This window comes from Cebus imitator, unplaced genomic scaffold (genome assembly GCF_001604975.1).
Source record: "Cebus imitator isolate Cc_AM_T3 unplaced genomic scaffold, Cebus_imitator-1.0 Scaffold248, whole genome shotgun sequence".
Lineage (NCBI taxonomy): Eukaryota > Metazoa > Chordata > Mammalia > Primates > Cebidae > Cebus > Cebus imitator.
In genome coordinates this window covers 107,039-130,823 of record NW_016107563.1, presented here as the reverse complement: position 1 = coordinate 130,823, position 23,785 = coordinate 107,039, and the positions used below count along the sequence as shown (strand labels likewise).

Sequence of the window (23,785 nt, the reverse complement as noted above, 5' to 3'; positions counted from 1 at the left end):
AATTGCTTCATTTGTTGAATGATTACAGTTGCTTAGAGCTTCCCACAAACTCAACAATTTCAATAATTTCAACACTTTTTGTCTTGTTCTCCTCTCTCTCTAGTGTAGATGATTTAATAGTAACACTTTCCACCACATCTCCAGTGAAGAAAGCCATGTTGACGTCCTAATCATTTCCAGAAAACATTAAAAGCTCTATGGCTTTTAGTACCTGTGTCCATGTTTTCCTCTGATCCCAGTAATACAATTTCTAAATACACAAATGGATAACAACCAAATAAGAAAGTTATAATGCGCTTTTGGGTTTACACATTATTTTATAAAGAATCTATTTCAGCCTGAGAAACAAAGGAAGGAAGGGTGAGAATTCAAAATGAAAATCCACTGATGCAATTATAGTTCATTTCACACTGAGCCCAGAATGACTAGTTGTCAGTAAATAAATAGATAAGCTTAATTGACCAGTTGCAATTACATTAACAAAGTTTGCTGAAGCCAAGCTCATGAGGGACCGTAAACCGCAAAGAGGAAAATAGCAATTCTGTGCCAACGGCTTACAATTTATTGCTGTCAGGGAAGGTGGTCCCAGGAAGCCATGCAGCATGCATGTAACTAGTTAAACACAAAAACAAACACATACTTACCTGTCAATGTACTCAGCATCAAAATCAAAAGTTTCCAATCTTCCAGTGATAATCCAGCCATATACATGTATTAGTTTTCCTGTTTGAATAAGAATTTTTTTTAATTCAATGGACTTAGCTCAAACTCTCAATGTATAATAAAAACTGTGTTTCTTTTTGATTACATATAACCAATATGGCAAAGCTGGTCATGACCCGGAAAATTAATACTTTTAATAAATTGTATAACAATAAGGTCAAGGGTATGATTTAGTGATCAATATTACGCAATATAAAAGCTAAAATAAGCAATTATTTCAATCACAGTCATAATCATCTACACGTGGAGCATAGAAAGGAGAATAATGGGTCTTCTTCACAGACCCAGAGGTGTGAACGTTTCAGAAAGGAAGGGCTTATTTCCACATACTGCCCTGTTACATTCTCTTGGCTCTGTGGAGACCATCTACCCAACATGAGATTTAAGAACAATGTGCCTTGGGGTGCCCCAGACTTCATGAGACTTTCCTCTGGACACTTGCTAAAATGAACATGTGATATGAAGAGGCTCATATCACACAATCGGATGGGTTCTCAGTGATCCCAAGTATGCGCCTTCCAAATAGTTACAATATTTAACCATGTATACTTAATCTTCTACCATCACAGACAATGTTTAGAGATGAGAGAATGTTGGTTAGTGATATAAACCTCAAGGAATGGAAGAGAAAAGGGTACTGAGGGACTCATGAGGTCATGAAATCCAGAAGACTCTTTATGGACACTGAAGGTCACCAAAGAATGTGACCAAAAAGATGTTCCCTTCATACTGCACTTGTGTATTATTAATAAGAAGTGACTTTCATCTACAGTCATTGGATGACTGCACTAAAATAATAGAAACATTTCAGAAGGTATTACAGCTACCATTTTATAGGTGCATGGGTGGAAAGACCTAAAGACAGACAAAGGTCACAGAGTTGGCAGAAACATGGAGCCTCAAGTTTCCTGTTACTGGTAAAAAAAAAAAATCTGGAAGAATAATTATAATTTCAATAGGGCTAATAGATCGATTCCCTAGCCTTGGTGGGTATGATTTCTGGCTTTGACAGGCACAATTTTAAAAACTAATGAAAGATTGCAGAAGTTAGGAATTTCTGTGGGCTTTTGTTTTGTTTCTAAACAAAGATGGCCAACAGAGGCTGACAAATGGCCACACCAGACCACAGTGCTGGGAGATTCCATGTCGTCGTGAAAGACTGCTAACAACGTGTAGAAATCCAACTGCTCAGAAAGCATCGTCCCTCTTGTCCCTGACACCTCCCCCATCTCCCTGGCTGCTACGCTGGGCAGGCTTCCCAAATGAAATGAAAGTAATTGTCTGGAAAGTGATTGAAAAGATGCAGTCGTGTGGATCCTGCCCAGAAGGACCACTCCAACCCAGCCAGCCACCAATCCTTCCCCCAGAAGGTGGAAGAGACACAGAGCAGAACTCCAGCTCAGTGGGAGGAACAGGCTTGGCAGATCTGGGTGCCAGCTGACATTCCATTTCACACCTCTAATGGCTGGCTCCTTCCTCATACCTCACCCTAACAAGATATCTGCCATCTAAACTGGAGCTTCTAACACCAGAGCAGCAGGGACCCAAATGTCTTCAGGTAGTGTTTACAGACCACATCCCTTTTTCATAAAATATCAGATCCTCATTATTCCGACAAATGGAAAGGAACAGATCTGCAGAAAACCCACAGGACTAAGAGGATGCCAAATTCATCATTGTCCAAAATATAATTTAAATTCACTCACACATAATCTGTGCCTACACACACAAACACAGAAAATATACAAATGCTCTTCAGTAACTTAGATCTTCATTTTGACATGCTTGAGCAATTGAGCCAATCAAAACAAGATCCTTCTAAGCATTTAGGCACGATTATAATAAAAATTTAGCAACTTTTTAGCACATTCGTGCCATTTTGGAAACCCTAACAAATGAAAAACCTTAAATAAAGGTAGGAATTTGGCAGGAATCAGACAGCAAATTATATATAATCCTAGTTGTGTTTGCTACTTAGTTTTAAGCCAGATTTACCAATTCCTGAATCCACTTCTCAGTTGCAATCCCTTCTCCTTTTATGTAAATCCCCCAGCTTTGTATAATCTTCTTTTCTATCCTCCTGGCTTTTACATATCTGTGTGCTCTCTAACTTTATAAACAAAACCCCTAGATGAAGACTAGAGTTAATGGTCTACCAAGTGGCACCCAATGCTACTCAAAACATGACAAAATGGTGGATATATGGGCCACTCTGGATCTAGCTGTCTGGTTCAAATCTCAGCTGTAATATTTATTATCTCTATGACTTTAGGCAAATTTCTTAACCTTTTGCTACCTCATTTCTTCATCTGCAAAATGAGAATAAGAATAGCTCTTCTATTGTCCGGTTTTTGTGAGGATCTAGAAGATATCTGAAGAGCTTGGACTGGAGCCTGGCACCCAGTAAGGGTTTAACAAAGGTTTATTATTATGTGAATGATTATAAAGTTAAAAGCAGGATAATTCCTCTTTCCTCCAGTCTCCACCATCAGCTCATTTGATTTTGCCGGCCTCTTTCTCTTTTCATGTTTGGATTCCTTTTGTTTTCAGTGAAGTAATAGAGCAGAAGTGCCCGAGGTAAAACCAAAGCAAGTTAAAAAATGAACCGGAGGTTGACTCTTATTTTCAAAACAGCATCAAACAAGAAGCTAAATTTTCCCACTCATAAAAACCACTCACCTAGGTTTGCAACAAGCCTTGGCAAAGAGATTCACAATTATTCCTATTTTAATAGAATATTTCCTACCTGGAACTCCACTTGAGGGATAAACTTGGTGAACGATGGGTGTCTGTGCCTTGGAAAACTGTTTAGAAAATATTACCACAAATGAGCATGTCATTAAAATGTTCACAAACACAGGAGGCACAAATGTTACTCAGACAGCATTACTTGAAGGTAATAAATGGTTACCTTTCCTCATGTTAACCTCACATCTATCTAGTTCTTTTTATCCTAATATTTCTATGAAACAGAAATGACGGATATTATCATATCTCTACTATAGATGAGGTAGAGGTAATTTTATTAAGGTCACATAGCCCTCCATTTTGTACCATACTGTCCAAACCTTGACAAGCCTGTTTCTACTTGCCCGCCTTTTATACCCAAGAACACGTTTTACTAGAAGGAAAGGTAGACAGGTTTTTATGCAGAATGTCAGTCTTTTAATTCCATTATTGCAATCTGATGTTTTGGGGGGCCTTTAAGATTTTGATTTTTCTAGAAAGGAATACACTTATTTAATTGGATGAAAACTTAAATCATTATCAGTCAGCACCTTGGCAGGTATCAGGAAGCTACAAAAAATGAGATGTTGGATAGGCACACAATTGAGGTGCTTAGTAGGGAAATGGAGGGTCCCTGCTGTGAGAGAAATAACTCAAAAGATTCAAGGAATGGGGAGCAACACTGTGCTTCAAGGAGGAGGAAAGCAGCGTCAATGGGAGCAGTGTGAGCCTGAAAAAGCCTGGAGGTGGCATTCCAAATCATGTTACAATGGCCCTGTCCCCAAAGCACACCCTCTGCTAACCATAAGCTCCTAAAGCAGGGGCAATGCCTGACTGAGTCGCTGCTGTGTCTCTGTGCATAGACTGATATGTAGACAGCATTTGAATTTTTGCGCATGAATAGAGTCACCCAATCTGGGATGACTGATATACTACCTGGAAGGACAGGTGAGAATGAGGCAATCCCAGGAACTCCATCTCACCTGTAGACATCTGGGTTAGTCTAAGATTAGTGCATTACTCCATCAGAAAATCACATCAGGGCCAGTGTGAAGAAACGGGAAAGCTTAAGGATGGAATGGCCAGACTAAGGCTTGACCTGTGAGCCAATGACTCAGCTAGGAACAGACCTGGTTTCCCCACCACCCCCCAACCTCCTCCAGATGCCTAGACTACCACCATTCCACACAACCTACAGTGCTTCCCATTTGCAAAACAAATTACAGCAGCAAATTGTTTTGTTTGGTCTGCTTCCAGCACCCCAGGAGTCCACCTTCCCAGAGAGAATATCACCAAAGAATAACTCGGTTGTTAATCAACAGCCCTAATCAGACATTGAGAATCAACAGACATTTCAACAAAACTGATGGTGGCTTGCCAAGCATAGGTTTTAAGTATTGATCTGTATGCTGTACAGTCTGCCATGAAGGCTAGCTTCCTCACTTTCTAAAGGAAAAAGTTAGAAAATAGTTCACAGAAAATATGTGCCGTCACGGGGTCAAAATAACAATGCTGTGACTTCACAAATTGGGAGCTGGCTCTGGTCTCACCAAAAGATAAAGATTAATACAGTTATGCACACACCTGCCAAACATTCAATCCCCACCCCAGCTTCCCAGCCAACCACTGCCCCTAGGCCTTTGTACCAACATTATTTCAACTGGACTATATCATAGGAGCCTAGTGAAGCAGAGTAGGGGTTATCGACCCATCTCACAGATGTTTAGAAGCTGAGGCAGCTGGACCAACCAAGTCCAAACCAAATAAGGAAGCATACCTCTCTATTTCAACCTGAAATATAAGAGCTACCGCTCAGTCTGTAATCCTGTGACTGGACTTCCATGGGAAATAAAGCGACTCCTTTATTACTCCCTCCCAGCACCTGAGATTGTGGTGGGCCAGGCTTGGGGTTAAGCCTCAAAAAGGGCTTCACTTGTGATTCTCTCTGAGCTGACACAACGTAACATAGTACATTTCTAAGAGAAACAGGCACCTGGTCACCCACCAGGCTAGAGACATGACAAAGTGAAAAATTAATGAGCTTCCAAATCAAGCTTCCCGCATGCTGCTCCTCGGGCCCCAGTGAGGTCAGCAGAAGCAAGAGAGGGGAGAGGAAATGCGGCAGATTAGGATGAGAAAGCCGCAGCCACCAGCTGTGTGACCAACCTTCTGTGAGTTATTCAAACTTGTCAGTGCCCACAGCAGGCTCTTTGCAGTGGACTGGCAAGATGGGATTAATTTTTAATACTCATGGTTCCCCCCGTCCCAGTCCCAAAACAAAGAGACATGCCATGTTTTCTTTAGCTTGGAATGCCTCTCATTAACTGCGTCCCCTGGTGATTTTTCATCAACTCGCCAGCATAGTTGAACCACTGATGGACCTGTTTTCTTTCATGTGCAATTTTAGGAAGCATTTCTCTTCTTTCCCCCTCTCTCTCTAACAAATCTTTTAATAAGTAGGAAAACTACCATCTGAGGTGAAAAGGATCATGGTGATTAAGAAGCATGTTTGGCCTTCTCTTTTCTGTTATGTTCCCTGAGACAGGATAGAGGCAGTGGTGCGGCTCTTAGTAAGAAAAAATGATATAATGATTTTTCTTTCTGCTGCATATGTGCGAAAGCAAAATTCCAGAAAACAAGATTCTCTTGGATTAAGACACAAATTATTAAACCTGTAACAACAGCAAATTCGAAATTTTAAAAACAAAGAGCCTATATGAAATGTGGATCGTAGGAGAGATGAATTTACAAGATGAAGCCTTATTCTGAAGGAGCGTTAATTAGTGACTACATTGTATGTTTTGAAACAGCTCTTAAACAGAGGTACCCCATGTGAAGTGCAACCACATCCACAGGAGTACTGCCAAATCTCTGCCTTTTATAAACTGTCTAGGACCTACCTTTCAGAGATTGTTTTAATATAAAACTAATCTGAAATGGACACTAGACTGAACCAAATATAAACAAACTCCTGGTATAGTTATCAAGACTGTAAAATAAGTCAGGCATGGCTTCCTAAAGTTTCTCTCTCTCTCTCTCTCTCTCTCTCTGCTTCCTTTTTCATCTCCCTAAGCATGAAGGAGAATTCCAGCAGCAGATGTCCTTTTGGTTCAGTGTTGGAAAGACTAGCAGAAATATACCAGGAAGCAGGGGGAGAGGTAGAAATTGGGTCTCTTCACCAAGGAATGTGGGTCCTTGAGTCTCCTCACCATGCTGAGACTCAGCATGATCCAAGCTATAAAATGAAACACTGATCTGCAAAGGTAATCTTGGTGGCCCCTCTATGGGCTTCTGTTTAGGAGAGAATTTAGAGTCAGACGCAGGTTCAAATCTTGGTTCTGCCATTTACTACCAGACGACATGGGCCAATTATTTAATCTCCCTGAGCCTCAGGTTGTTCATTTGTAAACAACAGTAAATAGCTACCTCATAAAATTGTGAGCATTGAATTAGACAATTTACATTAAGCATTTTGCTAGAGGCTGACACACAAGTGTTTAACATTCATCTTTCGTTAGTAGAATCTAAGAAACTGTCATTACCATCCACCATTTTTTTAACCCAGTCAAGCAGACACTCTGGCTCATTTACAATGTGCCTTTCAGCAACATGAGTACACCCTCAGACTATGTAAACATACCTTCCTCCAGCCTTAGAACCCACCTTGAAAGTACACCTGTCTCGTAGTCCTGGACTTGGGCTGCTTATCAACTGACCCCCGAAGTATGCTTCCAGGGAATACAGACCCTCGTGTGCTTCAGATCGCAGAGATCTGAGGACAAAAAGTAGAAATCCTTATGAATCAAAAACCATGAATTCCCAGAGCTAGCAGCCCACTTGACCACTTCAAATTTCCTCCCTCCACTTGTAAAACAGAGCTAACCAAGGATTCCTATCAATCACCTTTTGCCTCCTAGATCCTCTCATAATTATTAGACGTTAAGAACTGGGTCCTTCAGCAAAAGTGGTTATGATTTTTTGTGTTGAAACTCCCTGAATTGTTTTTAATATGTCATGTTTCTCAGAATCATAGGTTCATAGGACTTTAAGAATTGAAAGAGACTTTGATAAATAATCTATTCCATTTCCACGTTTTAAAAAAATCTCAGAAAAACTAAGAGACTTATGTGTATGAACTTCAAAGGTTAAGGACAAAGTAGGCCTTGAATCCTAGGCTCTTTCTGATAATTGTCCAAGCAGCCCATAAACACTTCATGTAGCCATCAAAACAGAGAGTCCTGAATCTTGTCTCCTCTTTTTACAAATATCACAATGGCTTCTTTGCCACCTGAGGCTGACATCCATGTTGATTTTTGTCAGAGGACGAATATGACGAATAAGAAAGAAGCTATATTTAGAAAGTGCCTCCTCTCCAAACCTTCCCAACAAAATCTTTAGTATGACCATAAATATTTAGATCTGAATTGTCCACTGTGTTAGCCATTAGTCTTACGTACTTAACAAGCACTTGAAATATAGGTAGTCCCAATTAAGATATGCCATGATTATAACATCCACACTAAATTTTGAAGACTTGGTATGCAAAAAACATACAAGGTATCTCATTATTAATTTATATAGATTACATATTAAAATAATATTTTAGATATGTTGAGTTAAATAAAATACATTATTAAAATTAATTTCATTTATTGCTTTTGATGACTTTTTCATGTGGCTAAATAGAAAATTTTAAATTACATTTGTGCTCACATTATATTTTGATTGTGAAGTGCTGCTTTTGATGCTGCAATGGCTGTTTTAAAGAAAACAATTATGTGTTTTTATGATAACGATGAGTAAGACAGTATTTTGTTGATGATAAACTGTATATTGTTTCACAGTTAAATGTTAATTGAATCTGATATTGTCTTCCAATCAATTAGTATATTTAATAGGGTAATATTTCTTTTCTTTAAAAAGATGACATAAAATCAATGGTGCATCCTAAAATCATTAGTATGTTGGGATAAACGAGATAGGACATGTAAATCTCCAGAGCTTTGACTTATTTCATGGCAAGTCTTTGCAGAAAGTCTATGCCCAAATGTACCATAAAACCTAAGGAAAAATATTTAACCCACTTTTAAAAACAATAGTAGTGCTATAAAAAAGTTCAACTCAAAGGACATTTATTGAACATCTTCTACTTATAAGGTATTGAGCAATGCATCATGAGGATTACAATGGTGAGATTAAATACATCCCCTGCCCTCAGAGCACTTAATTCAGTGAGGATGAATCTGACAAGTGAGTCACTGACATATAAGTGTCATGAGAAACTCAGGGCTGAGGCACAGAGTCATTAAGGTTACACATGCTGTACAATTGTGTAAATTACCAACAAAAAAAAAATCTCTTCAGAGGTGATGAATTGCACAAAAAAGTGTGGGTGCACACACATACACCCTGTGGATGAATTACTACAAGTTGTTTCTTCTTCTTTCAAAAAAAAGGAAAGATAACACTTAGTTGGAAGTTCAGGGGAGAGGTGGCATTTATAGCATGGTTGGTGATTTCAAAAGCCAAAAATGGAAGACGGGGAGACTTTTATTCAAAGAAAGAACAGAAAAGGAAAGGAAATAACAGTGTGTGTATTTTTTTTCTTCAACCAATCATCCATTTTTATGCACTTAGGCATGAGTAAATAAAAATGAAGATGAACTAGTCTAAACTTCACAGGGCAACAAAAACTTGAGTAGAAAAATAGATTTCCTGGAATCCTATAAAAATACCTTCTAAATAGAGGTAATGTCAAATTCAGCAAACGGAGCCTAAAGCAAATTTCCTTACTAATCAGTTTCAGTTTGGGGTTTATGTGCAATCATTGCAATTATGCCTATTCCAAAGATAAGTATTTGCAATGGCAAAACAGCACCATTTATTAAAACCTTAATACCCATAGAACTCTTTGCAAAAAAACAAATGGAAACACAATCCAGCCTCTCCTTATGAATATCTCAGAGTTCCTCCCCATACTCTCCCTTAAGCTCTAGATCCCGGATAGGGACCTTTTAGAAAGTATATTCACATGAAACTTTTTAAACAACTCTAGCTGGCAATTGAATCATAGCGAAAGCTGTTCTAATATTTCACTAAAAGCTACTGAAATAAGCAAAAAGCCCTCATCCTGTCTGGTCTTCCTATTGCCCGACAAGTATACCTGGTCCGGCATGTCACCACAGGGAAATCCAAGAAAACAGGAAAGACATCACAGGGGATACTTAGCAGTGCAGACACCACTATGCTCGCATTCACCAGGTATATCTCCAATTGAGAGCCATTGTTGGGGTAGAGAATACCCGACTCCAAACCTAATGCAAGGGAAAAAAATCTCTGGCTGAATAGAATTGTCATCCACACAGGATAATGTAAAACTGTGCTAGGATTCTGGGGGCAATGTTAGACATTAAATTCACCCAGGGATTAAATTAATACTCCTCATTTCCTCATAGCTGCTGTATAAAGGAGTTTTCTCATTTATGATTTTATGAAAGAGTTTTCTCTCTTCAGATTCACCTAAATCCAGAGAAGAATTTTTCAGACCTCAGATTTACTCTTTACTCTGCTGGGGATGGATATGGTGAGCAATGGTGTAGAAGCTCCCAAGTAGAGGACTGTCTTTAAGGAAGATAGCCAAGATTCTGGGAGACGCATTGCTGAGTGCTATGCAACACACTTCTATTTAGTCTCATGTAGAAATCCCAGAGTCCCATCCCACAGCATGGAATGGGAAAGTGGACACAGATGTGTCATGGCATGATGTGCTTTGCTTTGTGACATTAGCAAGCCAGTATCTAGAAAGACAGAAGTTGGTCAGTCTGTCCATCTGCCTTCAGGCCCACTTTTACACCTGTCCTCAAAAAGTGTCCTTACACTTTTACACCTAAAGAAGACTAGGGTTCTTTCGGATTGTAGGTCACTAAGAAACATGCACTTAGTAAAACCCCAACTCACCATCAAAAATGACTGTGATCCATGTTCCCCCTGCAAGACTACCTTCTTCAGGTTCAATGTGTAAAGTCAGGTGAGGTACTGTAAATAAGTGAGAAAAACATTGGTTTTGAAGGTCAGATTCAAAACCACTAGCTTCCCCAGTATTTTAAAGCAAAATTTAACCTGCATTATAATCACCAGAAAGGCTTGATCAAGCACAGGTTGCTATGCCACACCCTCAGAGTTTCTGGTTCAGTAGGTCTGGGGCAGGCCCAAGAATTTACATTTCTAACCAGGTACTGCTGGTATGCAGAACACATCATCAGAAGCCCCATTTTAAGAAAAATTTTGACCAATTTCTTTCATCTTAGACATTCAAAAACCCTGCATTCATCAGGACAATTCTGAATTTCTACTTCCTTTGGGAAGAGCCTCAGGGACGTATTTGGGTCCTGATCAAACCCACGCTACCTCTCTCTGCTATCTTTCCCCCTCTTTAATCAGGTGGCCATATTTCACTGTAAAATCACCGCTTATTTTCAGCCCTGGAGGGAAAAAGAGACTTCCATTAGATTGGTGCAAAAGTAGTCGTGGTTTTGCATTCCTTTTAATGACAAAACCACGATTACTTTTGCACCAACCTAATAGCTGTTCTTATTTCAATTCTCCTGCTTAACATACTGTCCTCTAGTTTCCCCTCATGATCAGATCAGAATGACTTCCCAAATAAATACAAAATTCCCTAGATTTTTGACTGGACTGCTTAGAGAGGGAGTGAAGTATGGATCATTGCCGGAATTTCTTTTTTTTTTTTTTTAAATTTTAAAAAAAAAAAAAAAAAAATTTTTTTTTTTTTTTTTTTTTAAAAAAAAAAAAAAAAAAAAAAAAAAAGAAGTATGGAATTTACATGCTAGGCTAGATTTGATTCTCCTGTATAGATCACCAGCTAAGCATGGGACTTAATCAATCCCTCCATCTTTGAAGATGTTCCTGGACATGCCTTGATGAAGGGAAAGCCAACTTAAGGAAGACAGCAAATTATCATTCAGCTGCTCAGTGAAGTAACAAGCAAGGAAAGTGTTACTGATGGAATTCTTTGTAGTTTTCTTATCAGAAACTGTGTCTAGCCCAGGACTTCCATTTACAGTTACTCTCACGATGCATTTCACAGCCGAGGGTAGTGGGGAACCATGTCACATTAACAACCACTTACGGCAGCCCCAGACAGACTAGACCACCCTCCAAAGCTGATTAGATATTTCTATCTAAAGAAGCCCAAAAACAAATGCCATAAAAACATACAGAGAATAACCAAATTCACAGAGAAAACTGAACAGATGATTTGCAATAAGTGTTCTAATCATTATGACAAGTTATTCTCTTTGGAAAGGTAGGGCAGTAAAATCTAAAAAGAATTACATCACATAGCCCAAAAGGAATTATAAAAGAAAGGTTATAAGTTATTAAAAGCTCTGCACTATAACAGCAATCTTTATTGGCCATTAAAAATTGAAGTATATAGTTGTAACATTTTAGTACATAATCTCAACTGTTAAACAGAAAAAAAAAATTATTCAACAGATAATTTAAACCCAAAAGCAAATACTTGAACACCTCCTCTAAAAACAATATTTTTAATTCAATTTTTTGATTTGCAAGTTAAAAATGCATTTATTTATGGTGTGCAACCAAATTAACACTTTAAGTGTCAATAATAGTTCTCAAGGTAACCTATTGTGTTCTTTATAACTCCTTCAGAACACATTCTACTCACCTGCCAAAAGTAGTACTTCAATACTCATCAGAGAGATCAGCCAGGCAGGCATCCTGTCCACTTCAATCAATACTCTTAAGATTGCTCAGACATTAAAAACATTTTCAGTTTTGATTGGAGCAGCATAGCTTTTGTGCTTTATAAAAAATAAAGTAAAAAAAAAATCACTTTGTTTATATACTATTATTTTGCTCTACTGAAACCTGCAAAATTAAGGATATGAGGTAAACATGGCCTTAGTGTCTTCAAATGGACCCACCATCTTTCTAAGCTCAGGAGAAAAGGATTATCTAAGAACCTTACATAAAATCACCCCCACTCTGCCCTCCTTGTCCCACCAGCTTATTGTATATATGTCCCCCAATTTATTTTAAGCTGGATAAAAAATAACCTCTTTCATTAACTCATTATTGAACAAAAGCTGAATTCTTTATAAAAGAATTCTAGATACTAAAATTCTAGTTTGTGGTGGGGTCTGTCTGCTTTGCCCTGTGCTGCCATTCCAGCTTTCCCTTGCACTGGTCTCCAGTTTGAATCCTGCTCTGCAGCCACGCCGTTCTCACCAACACTCACACAAGCCCTCCATACATCAGCCTCTGCCTTGGCCCTTACTGGTCCCTTCTTGGATTCCCTCAACTCTCTCCGTGGCCTCAGGAGATCCTGGCTCTCCTTCATGATACTATTCAGGAGCCCTTCCTCCACTGATTCTTTCCTCAGCCATTCCGGCTGAACTTCTAGCTTCCGTGCAGCAGAACCTAGACCAGATAATGTGGCACACATAACGCCTCTTCTTCTAGACGGCACATTTCTTGGACAGACCCAAGAACCAGTCTTCTATTTCCACAGCCTTCTTAGTGTGAAAGTGTGGAGGTCCCACACAGGGCTGAGTACATTGGAGTTGATGAATACATATTTAAATAGCCTAAATCTGGGTTTACCTAATCTGAGATGAACAGCTTTCACTCTCCTGGGACGGTAGAGTCCATGAAAGCCTGGTGAAAAACTCATGCTCTGGGACCCTGAGGCCTGTTCTAGGGAGAATGCTAAGCTGCTCTCCAGCACTCCATGGGAGACGGCATAGACAAAATCCTCTTAAAAATAGTGCCTCTGAAAGTTTCTGAAAGTTTGAAAATTACAGAATTAAATACCCACACATACTTCTAATACACATTTAATATATATATTTAATTATATTTATATGTTTTTACATATAAGTATATAAATATATTTAATAATATATTTAAAGCATGTATACATCACACACACACACACACACACATACAGACACACTTTTGTGTGTGTGTGGCAGAGTCTTACTCTGTCATTCAAGCTGGAGTACACTGGCATGATGTCAGTTCACTGTGACTTCCACCTCCCGGGTTCAAGTGATTCTCATGCCTCAGCCTCCAGAGTAGCTGGGATTACAGGTGTGCACCACCAGGCCTGGCTAATTTTTGTATTTTTTGTAAAGATGAGTTTTCACCATGTTAGCCAGGCTGGTCTTGAACTCCTGGCCTCAAGTGATCTGCCAGCCTCAGCCTCCCAAAGTGCTAGGATTACAGGTCTGAGACACTGTGCCTGGCCATTTAATTTATATTTTTAAGAAAACGCTGAGATTAGCAGAAGTAATTACATCATTTCAGAAAATATAAAAGCCACAATATACTCTCAGGGGAAAGAAAAACATCTGCAAAAAATTTGCAATAAACTTACCTTACAGACATGTCCTGATTAAGATAGCTCAAAATATATAATCATTTCTACTTAATTCAATACTGCAAACATTTATTTTATGCCTACTACATGCGAAGCACTGTACTAAGACCCGGGAAAACAAATAAATAATCTGTGTGCCTGCTCCTCAAGTCATTGCCAGATAGGGTAAGCGTGGAAAACACTTAGATTTTAAAAAAGAATTCTAGCATTTTCAAGTGGATTCAACAAGTGTTCCTTTTTTTTTCCCTTGTTGCAAAATTCCCTATACTTTTATGTCTATTTGAAGTAGAATTCAACTTATAAACATTCAATTTTCAGAATACATCTACCGCATAGAAAAATACACAAGAGAATTTGCTACTTAGTCCAAAAGCACGAGATCTAATCTGCTTGTTACACAGACAAAATATACTCAGCACAAGAGAGTCTATTTTCAAACTGGCTTTGTGATTTTAGCATTTCTTTTTAGCGCCTACTCCCAAGCTCAGAACAACAGAAATAAACGTTTACATATTGGTTTTCTGAAAACCTTGCATTCAGAACCACATCTTTTTCATGTCAATTATAAATATAACTTTCTATTAGTCAGTCCACTAATTTTTCCTAAAAATAAACTCAATGTCTCTTTGTTTCTCTTCAGCACAAAATTTTCAACCACAGAGGAGAGCGGTATGCATTTATTTTGTCACGTCCTTGTTCTCCTCTTCTCTCCTCTCTCTGCTGTCACTCCCTCTTCCTTTCTTCCTCCCTTCCCTCTCAGCTTCTCCTTTGGGACACTGAGAGACAAAGCCATAAGGCACTACTATAGATCTCTATAGATCTCCCATTTCTTCCTTTCGTTCACCACAACATTAACAAAAGATACAACACTTAGGAAACAGAGAGCAGAGACTTTTCTGGATCAAACAGTACCTTTTTTTTCTGTTTCTTTCTCCTTGTGTCTCAAGGGAGAAATGATCTTTTCTTTCTAAGTGATCTCATTTCTCTTTGCCAAAAACCGATAGCCGTGTTATCTGGTTAGAGCCCAGCCTGCAGCCACCACGCAGGTAGCTCACTCATGTTGGACTATAACTCACCTAACTCGTTTGTGTCCCGGCCAAATGTGTACCAGAATAAAAGTTCAGACCTGACCATGGGCAAGTTTAATCATTAACACAAGCTACTCAGGCTTTATCCTCAGGGCTCGTTAGGAATGACCAAAGAAAAAGTGTCTTACATTTTTCTCCACTTACTGCATGTACCCCAGATAAGAATTTTAAGTAAAAGTCCACTCAATTAGACAAACAGGCATTCAACATTGAAAGAATTTGCCCGTAACTTAGTGATTGAACAGAGGGTCCAAGAGAAAGGACCACTAGAGGGCTGATCCCCATTCATGAGCACTCTCTCACTCTTCACCCCGCAGAGTAACTCGTAAATACCAGGTTATGGGCTATTGTTCGTATACTCACTGTAGGGGCATGGGTCTAAAGAAGTAGAGAAGGGAAGTGACTTGGTCAAAGTCTTGCTGAGAAAGGATTGATTGATTCTCTTCTTTTTTCTACTCCTCATCCTCCCTCTTGACGTTGCCTTTTTAACCAAGAGGAAGTCCTTGACTTCTATTCATCACCCTCCAGTCTTACCCAGACCATGGGCCTCCATCATGGGTTGAACCAGTGGGCCTAGGAAGGTCAACACCACCTTCTTACTTGGTCCATTTCTGACTTCTCTGTTCCTGTCCCACTGTCCATTCCAATTAACATCACCCGATTCATGATTATGCTCATCTATGTCTGGCAATACCTGACCAAAAGATGTTCTCATCTTCTATCCTTACTCTTATTTTGAGAGAGAAGTCATTCTGGTAAAATTTGATAGCCCTGAGTCTCCACCTTCAAGGACCAGCAACAGACTTGGAGAAGTATCTGTCACAAAACCAGATTAAAACCATGGAAATATGGCCACAACTCTGATGACAGTAGCAAAACTACCCTCCAGAAAGTGTGGAAGTTTACATCAACTCTGTTGTATATCACAGTTTGGCAACCTGTGACAAGCTGAAAAATGTTTGTAGCCTTGCAGCCAGTGGTGCAGAGAGACGGTGCCTGGCCAGACTGGGACAGGTAGGGGGTCAATTACCCCACCACGCTGCTACCTGCCTGCCTGTTGAACCTCACTCTGTTTCCGCTCTGGACCTCTCCCATGCAGGTCAACAAGCATCATTTGAACCACATTTGTGTGCCTGGCATGTGGGTAATGGGAAGGAGGAGGCAGGCTAGTTTGGAGGTGATAGTCAAAGGACATTTCAACATTATTAGTAACTTTTATTTTTATAAAAAAGATTTTCATGAATCACTTAGATAATTCACTTATATTTTTAAAGAACATGACACAATTTCTGCCTTCACCCTGCTTATCATCTGGCAGAACGGGCAGAAATATAATCAGATTATTTTACTATATTGTTGTAGAGTCTCCTGATAAGTTTCCTAAGACTTATGTTTTATTTCTTGCTATTTCAGCAAAATGTTTCCATAAATTAGACCCACATCTATCCTTGGCTAAATAGCCTATAATAAATATTTATAAGCATCTTTAGCAGCCTAGCTATCAAGGCTTCATCCTAAAATCACCCCAATTTTCTTATGAGGAGACAGCCACCTCTCTACTGTTGACTAAAAGAATCCTAATGACACCCAGGACTTTGGTGTCTGTGCTCTATGTTCTACGAATTTCGTGGTGGGCAATCAAGCTATACTGTAAAAGAAATAAAGGACAGTGAGCCATTTCTTGTCTCGAGGTGTAAAGGGAAATGCTGTAGGACTCTACAGGAAGTGGCTATACCACATGAAGCTTTGGAGAGCCTCCGGTATTCCTGTCATTGAGCTCCACGGTATATAAGCCCCTTATACTCCAAAGCCTTTTTCACATAGAAATTCTAAAGCCTTGAGCTCAAGTCTCTAAAAATGCTCCTCAGGAGGCAGCCTGAGTGCCGTTCTTCTGCCATTCCAAGGAGGGTAGCCATGCCCACCACAGACATTGACAATGCTCTACAAGCAGCTATTCCTATGAGTGCTTATGAAATTCTCAGCACAAAAACTGTTACTCAGGCCTATGATGCAAACTCAGGGAGGTCAAGAGAGAGGGTCAATCTCTGACCCCTTTCTCTTGGATTCTAACAGTGCTTTGAATTCCTGGAAAACTGTGGAGGCCCATAAGAATGCACCCTGCAGATCTCCCATTACAGGAAGCATAATTGATCAAGGGCCTAGTTTCTTTGCCGCAAAATTCATTGCTGCAAAATTCATCACCAAAGCCATGCTTCTACAGGCTGCTCCCAGCCAAGGACTGAGTGTGGCGAGGATAGTAAGACAGGTCCATCCAGAGGAGACACAGGACTCCTCCAACGGTGACTTTGGTTTAAAGCTTCCCTGATGACCTTGCTGAACCTTCCTTAGAGTATGTGGCAACCTAGGATGCTTCCACCTCTCTCTTTTTCACTGTGGTCAGTGAAAGGTCACTGACAGCTGGCAGCTCACCCAGTGTTCTCCAGTTCCATCCCCATCTTCTCTCACAGACACTACCTTAATAAAATCCTTGCACATTTCATGCTGTTTTAGCACCTGCTTCTCAGAGGACCCAGACTAACACAGGAACACTGTGATAGGAGAACACTATTGATAGGGACTCGGGACTTTGCATTAGTGGCCCCAGGAACAGTGTCAATGGTTAAGATTCTTTAGAAGGGTTCACAGGCTATAGATATGAAACAAAGGATGCCGGAATAGAGAAACAAGAATCATCTAAGAAACTCTGAAATTAGCATGCTGGATACCTTTCATTTAACCCTCCAGACCTGCTCTCTACCCTTCTCCACCGTGCTGTGTGTCCTTGGAGGGCGACCCGTGTGGGCTGCACCAATGGGCTCCCTTTCCCATTGGCATCTGGTTGGTTTCACAAATGGAGGCTACAACCAGGAGCCCAGAGGAGGGGACAGGGAGACAAGATGTGATAAGGGTATTTTCCCCTACTGCCACCCCTGTTAGATCTCGGTTTCTGACAGAGGGGCCTTTCCATATGGCACCCTCACTCTCATTGTCTCTCTCTCTCTCTCTCTGCAGGTCCCAGTGCCCCTTATGTCTTTGCTTCTTCAGGCCTAAGGGTGGTAACAGCTCCTAAAGGTGGTAACAGGATTCCTAGCTTGCATACACTGCACCATCACTTCTTGCTCTTCCTAAACCTTGGCCATACCTCTTAGAAATAATTTCTTTATTAACTTTTCAGTCTACACGTGTCATCTCTCTAGGTCCTGGTGAGACCCTAACTAGAATAGATAAACTCTAAGAGATAGCTAAGTTCACAGAGGGGCCAAGGTAGAGTTCAAAGTCATGAAAATGTGGGTCCAACTCTAAATACACCCCCAAGTGTATGCATAGGCTGGCGATGGCAGGTGACATTGAAGTTATACACATCATTCCCAGACAATATGGTATGATTCTTAAGGAAAAAAAAAAATCTTTTTATCTTTTCATATCCCAAAACATTTTGCCCTGTGCGTTATATAGAGTAGGTACACAGTAACATGGATAGGAATGTCTTAGGAACCCATCTGAGGAAAAGGATTTGGGAGTGAATTAAGGCAATAAAAGTCAAATGTAGGCTTTAAGTGGAAACTAAGAATGGTCAATGCATTTCTGCTTTTTTTTTTTCTTTCTCCTCATCAAACTTGTTTTGTTTTATTATGTTCTATTCAATTTATAGGCATTTCTGACAGAAGGCAGGTGGGTCATCCAGAGAGCACAACACCGGCATGGCCCTTTTATTTAGGTGAGAGCCTCAATAGGCAGGAGGGCCCCGAAGCAGGCTTTCCTATTCTTCTGCAGGCTCATCCCATGGAGCTGTGGCCCAGCTACACCTTCATATTCTCTGCGGTGTCAGAATCTTCCCCAGGAAATTCCCCCTTTACCTGTCTGGGATTGACCCAACTCCTCCTCCTTCATTCTTCTCAAATTTTCTCTGTCTCCTTTCTTGATGGAGATACAAAACTCAGGCAATTACATTCTCTGTGGTTTAATATCATATTTCTGATTAAATTGAGATCCTAAGATAATGAATACACAGACTTAAATTTGAAGGGAAAATACATCTGGTCCACCAGAAGGTCTAAGCTGTGTATGAAATATGTACTTGAGACAAGTTTTATTATTTAAATCTTTTAAGACAAGTTTTCTTTCCCACTAAGTAAAATTACTCAAAAGTAATTTATCATTATTGCCTCTGCTGAGTCCTTTTTGCTCATTATCTTATTTTGAGAACAATGAGTCCTCTTATCCAGAAGCCAAACAGTGGTGACCTCCATCCTGAAAAGTCCTGAAAACGTGATAAAAAGTCCTGAAAACCAACAAGGCTATTGGGTGGCACAGGTGCAAATAGCTTACAAAGCCCTTCGTGGGTAGCGCTGAAATACAGGTAGTCCCTTACTGGGACAAGCAGAGCCAACTGGCTACTCTAACATCCTGTGGTCTGGAGGCACCAGTGCTATACACTGCAGCTGTCCCGAGGGCATCATTGAATTACAGCATAAATAGTTCATAGTGGTGACATAGAGTCATCAGAAAATTACGAAATTAAGGCTGGGTGCAGTGGCTCACACCTGTAATCCCAGCATTTTGGGAGGCTGAGGCGGGTGGATTGCTTGAGCTCAGGCATTCAAGACCAGCCTAGCCAACATGGTGAAACCCTGTATCTACTAAAAATGCAAAAACATTAGCCAGGCATGGTGCTGTGCACATATAATCCCAGCAACTCAGGAGGCTGAGGTGGGAGAATCACTTGAACTTGGGAGGATGAGGCTGCAGTGAGCCGAGATTGCGCCACTACACTTTAGCCTGGGTGACAGAATGAGATCCTGTCTCAAAAAATAATAAGAAAATTAAAAGAAAGCTATGAAATCAAGTTCACATTTCACTATAAGGTGACCAGCTGTCCCAGTCTGCCTGAGCCTGGGAGCTTTCCCAAGACCCAGAACTTTTAGTGCTAAAAGAGGGAAAGTCTCAGATGGTTAATCACCCTGCATCTAAGAAAACAGGGAAATAAGTTCAACACACTTTAGACAGATCTTATTCCTGAGGAATTAAACATTTTCTAAAACACTTGGCACTCAAAGCTATAGACTTCTGTTGCTCACAAAATTCGTTGATGTGGAGTAACTCAATCTCTGCCATGTCAGACAAAATAGTTGTTGCAATATCCAATGTTTTCCAGACCACAGAAACATTTTCTTTGAATTCAGTGCCTCTGTGAGAGATGTGGGCAAAACAACATATGTCAGTTTCTGAATTGCAGTACAATTCCTTCTCCCAGGGTTCAGCAGAATTTAAAATAAATCATACCAGCAGGGAGCAGCAGCACGAAAGCAATTAATTTTTTTCTAGTTTGATACCATCTTACTATCCGAGGTCCGGAAGCCCAACTGAGATTTCTGAAGTACATCTTACACTTAGTTTTTAAATTATGAGTGACATTGAAGTCATACATTTCTGTAGCTCAGTAGAACGTTTGTTTTAGCAGCAGAATTTTATGATCCTGTCAAGTTTTGTATCTTAAAGAAAACTGTTTTAAAAAATGGAAGAAACATTTGCCCCTTCTCTGGCAAATGTTGCACAGCTGCCAAAACAGCATCGAGTCCAATGCTTGATATGAGGGACATATAAACAATGAAAGTATTCGGACTCCAAAAATCTAGAGATAAGGCTGCCTTCACACCTAAATGATGAAAACAACAAGTAATGGATCAAAGCTACTCATATAGTGTAGAAAACCATTCAGATAGACTATTTGTGAAGAGGGGGAGTGTAGTGGTTTTAATTAAATGGTCACAAATTATTTGTCAATTATCTCATTGAAAGGTGGGATCTATATCTCCCTCCTTCTGAACCTGGATGGACTTGAAACTCACTTAAAACCACAGAGGACAGGCACAGTGGCTCACGTCTGTAAGCCTAACACTTTGGGAGGCTGAGACAGGTGGACTGCTTGAGTTAGGAGTTTGAGACCAGCCTGGCAACATAATGAAACCCCTTCTCTACCAAAAATACAATTAGCTGGGCATGATGGTGCACACCTGCAGTCCCAGCTACTCGAGAGGCTGAGGCAGGAAGATCCCATGAACCCGGAGGGTGGAGGTTGCAGTGAGCTAAGATTGCATCATTGCACTCCAGCCTGGGCAACAGAGTGAGACACTGTCTCAAAAAAAAAAAAAAAAAAAAAAAAAAAAAAAAAAAAAAAAAAAAAAAAAAAAAAAAAAAAAAAAAAAAAAAAAATAGAAAACAACAGCCCCGTGTTTGGCTACTGAGACTGAAACCTAAGGGCAAAAAAGTGTCCAATACTCACCACCACCACCAAACTGAATCAAGCCCCTCCTCAGGCTTAATTAAGTATGGCTGAATAGGCTCTAGCAGTAGGGGCAGCACTCATATTGTTCAGTCTGGCACATAATAGGTACTCAGCAAACATCTGCTGAATGAATAAGTAAATGAATATAACCAGTATACACTCAAGACACACATTTAATATTCATCATTAGTAATTACTAGCCTTTATTGAGCTCTCTGTTAACTGTTTTACTACTTCATTTATTCCTTACAACTGCCCTATTAGGTAGTCTCTACCGTTATCCTCATTTTACACAAAGGGAAAATGAGGCACAGAGAAGTTATGAAGTGTCCAAGGTCACCCGGCTAGTGAGGGGTAGATCTGTCTGATGCTGCTCCAGTTGCCACCCATTTGTGGAGAAGGTTGCATTAGGTTTGTAAGATGGATACCCTTAAACATTCAAATCCTATCACCAGCCCTGACTTCTGATTCCATGCCACCAAACAAGCCTCTGATTACAGTCTGACTCTCAGATGCAGGTGTAAAGGGAGAGGATCCTCATATCACAGACTAATGAACATTGGAGAATAACACTGTAGACTCTTGGAATTTGATGAGGAAGTCACCTAAGCAATAGATCTCCTTCTTGTGCTGGTGAATCAGCTTTCTGAAGTGGGCTTCATCATGGACTTGGGTCGTTTGCCCAAGAGAGTACGGCCACCTGCAAGGACCTGTGTGAGTGCCAGTCAGCCTTCCCAGGTGGTACATGCAGCCTCACCATATGCTGTATAAGCCTTTTAATGTTGGTATGTCATATTTGGTACACTACAGGTGCCAATAATGGATAGATGGACAGATAAACAGATGATAAAGATACAAATCATGAGCAAGATTATAGCAACACATCTGCTGTGTTCATTATGTATGAGACATTATGCATGAGAAATTCACATCTTATAATAATATAGTTGGGTTTTTCTTGCAGCGGGGTGTTTGTTTTGCTTTCTCAGTTTGATATTTTTTACATAGTAACTCATGTAATCCTTATCACAGCCCTGTGGGTTGTCATAGCATTTCACGGATGGAAAATTGTGGCACCCAGAAAACATCAGACAACTCTTCTAAAGTCACAACTACCTAGATAGAGTCAGCTGTGACTAACTAGTAGATTGATATCTATGGATAAAACACAAAGTTTTTTTTTTTAAGAGGTACAATTTGATCCAGTCCTCCTTTGGTGCCCTTAGTAACTCCCTCCAAACCCAAGACGGAGGCTCTATGCCCCCTCAGCTAATGCTTCCCAGAATCTGTCCTCCTCAGTCTACCAAACCTGTTCTCTTTGTCTATCTGCCTCTGGTTGCAGATTCGTCCATGCAGAGCTGGTTTCCCTCAGCCCAGTTTTCCCTTCCTAAGTAATGCTGCCTTTCAACTGCTCCCGTGGCCCTGGACACACACTCACCCTTAGGCAGCATCTCACACTCCTTGCTGAGCTTCACTCCCCCTGTCTCTCAGCCACCCCCACCCACTCCTGGCCAGGACGGTAGATAGCGGTAATTATAATTCGCTGTTTATTTTGTTATTTCCTCTAAAGACCAGTAGGATCACCTTAAGAAATAATTGATTGCTCCATATCTTTTTTTATTTTGACATTGATGCACCAATCTGCATCCCCAAAATAAACCAAACCAAATGAGTTCAGGGTGGGGTAGGGAGCAGAGCCTGGACAGATTCAGAAGTGGCAAGGCTGATCGTTATAGAGTAATCTCTGACCTTCTCAGATTTCAAAGGCAAACAAACAAATAAACTTTAATCGGATAAGACACTAACTACATTCTTTTAAGTTAAAGCAAGTGGAGCATAAGAGACATTGGAGCATGGTTCAGGTCTGAAATTAAAACCAAAGTTCCCACTCCCAGTATCTGAGTTTTTAGACAATCCTTCAGAAGTAGACAATTTCTCCATATAAACCTGAAGTGTAAACCTCGTCACAAAACCACCACTCTTCATTTATTAATTCATCAACAAAAACTCAGTGGGTGTCTGAGAATGGATGAACATGTTTCTCTGAGAAGCACAAGGAGAATGAGAGAGACACTGACAGGCAAGTGGGATGGGCCAACTTACGAAGAGTGTTTCTGACCATGCCATGGAAGTCGTTATTTTGTCCTATTAGCTTTGGAAAGCTGTCAATGATTTTAGGCCATCAAATGATATAAACAGACACAAAAGGATAACTCTGGGGACTATATGGATTGCTAGAGGGGGAAACAAAGGCAGAAAATAGCAGAGCTTTAAGAATTGTCCGAGGAAAATGGACTAAAATAATGATAATAATTTGATATATATGCATGAATATAGTAATGATGATTGCCTTAATTCCAGCAGGAGCCAGAGGCATGGAAAGAGCACATTTCTAGAATTCTGAAAGGAATTTCTAGCACAGATCAAGAGAAGTCTCCCCATGGTATAATGTAACAGAAAGAGACATTGAAGATGAGTGAGGTTTCTAGTTTGGGCAGTTGGATAAATGGCAATGTGATGATTGGGATCATGTGG

The 23,785-nt window shown here is 40.1% G+C and overlaps 1 protein-coding gene across 1 annotated transcript in view; it reads right to left on the bottom strand.

Moving 5' to 3' along the window:
* PKHD1 (PKHD1 ciliary IPT domain containing fibrocystin/polyductin) overlaps positions 1-12,290 on the bottom strand; it is a 364,705-nt gene extending 352,415 nt beyond the window's left edge. The window contains exons 1-6 of the mRNA XM_037727929.1: positions 12,161-12,290; positions 10,408-10,485; positions 9,614-9,764; positions 7,114-7,222; positions 3,470-3,527; positions 645-723 (exon numbers count right to left, since the gene is read on the bottom strand). Of these exons, the coding sequence (XP_037583857.1) occupies positions 645-723; positions 3,470-3,527; positions 7,114-7,222; positions 9,614-9,764; positions 10,408-10,485; positions 12,161-12,212 (527 nt within the window). The 5' untranslated portion in view covers positions 12,213-12,290. The remainder of the gene's footprint in view (positions 1-644; positions 724-3,469; positions 3,528-7,113; positions 7,223-9,613; positions 9,765-10,407; positions 10,486-12,160) is intronic.
* Positions 12,291-23,785: the final 11,495 nt, after the last annotated feature.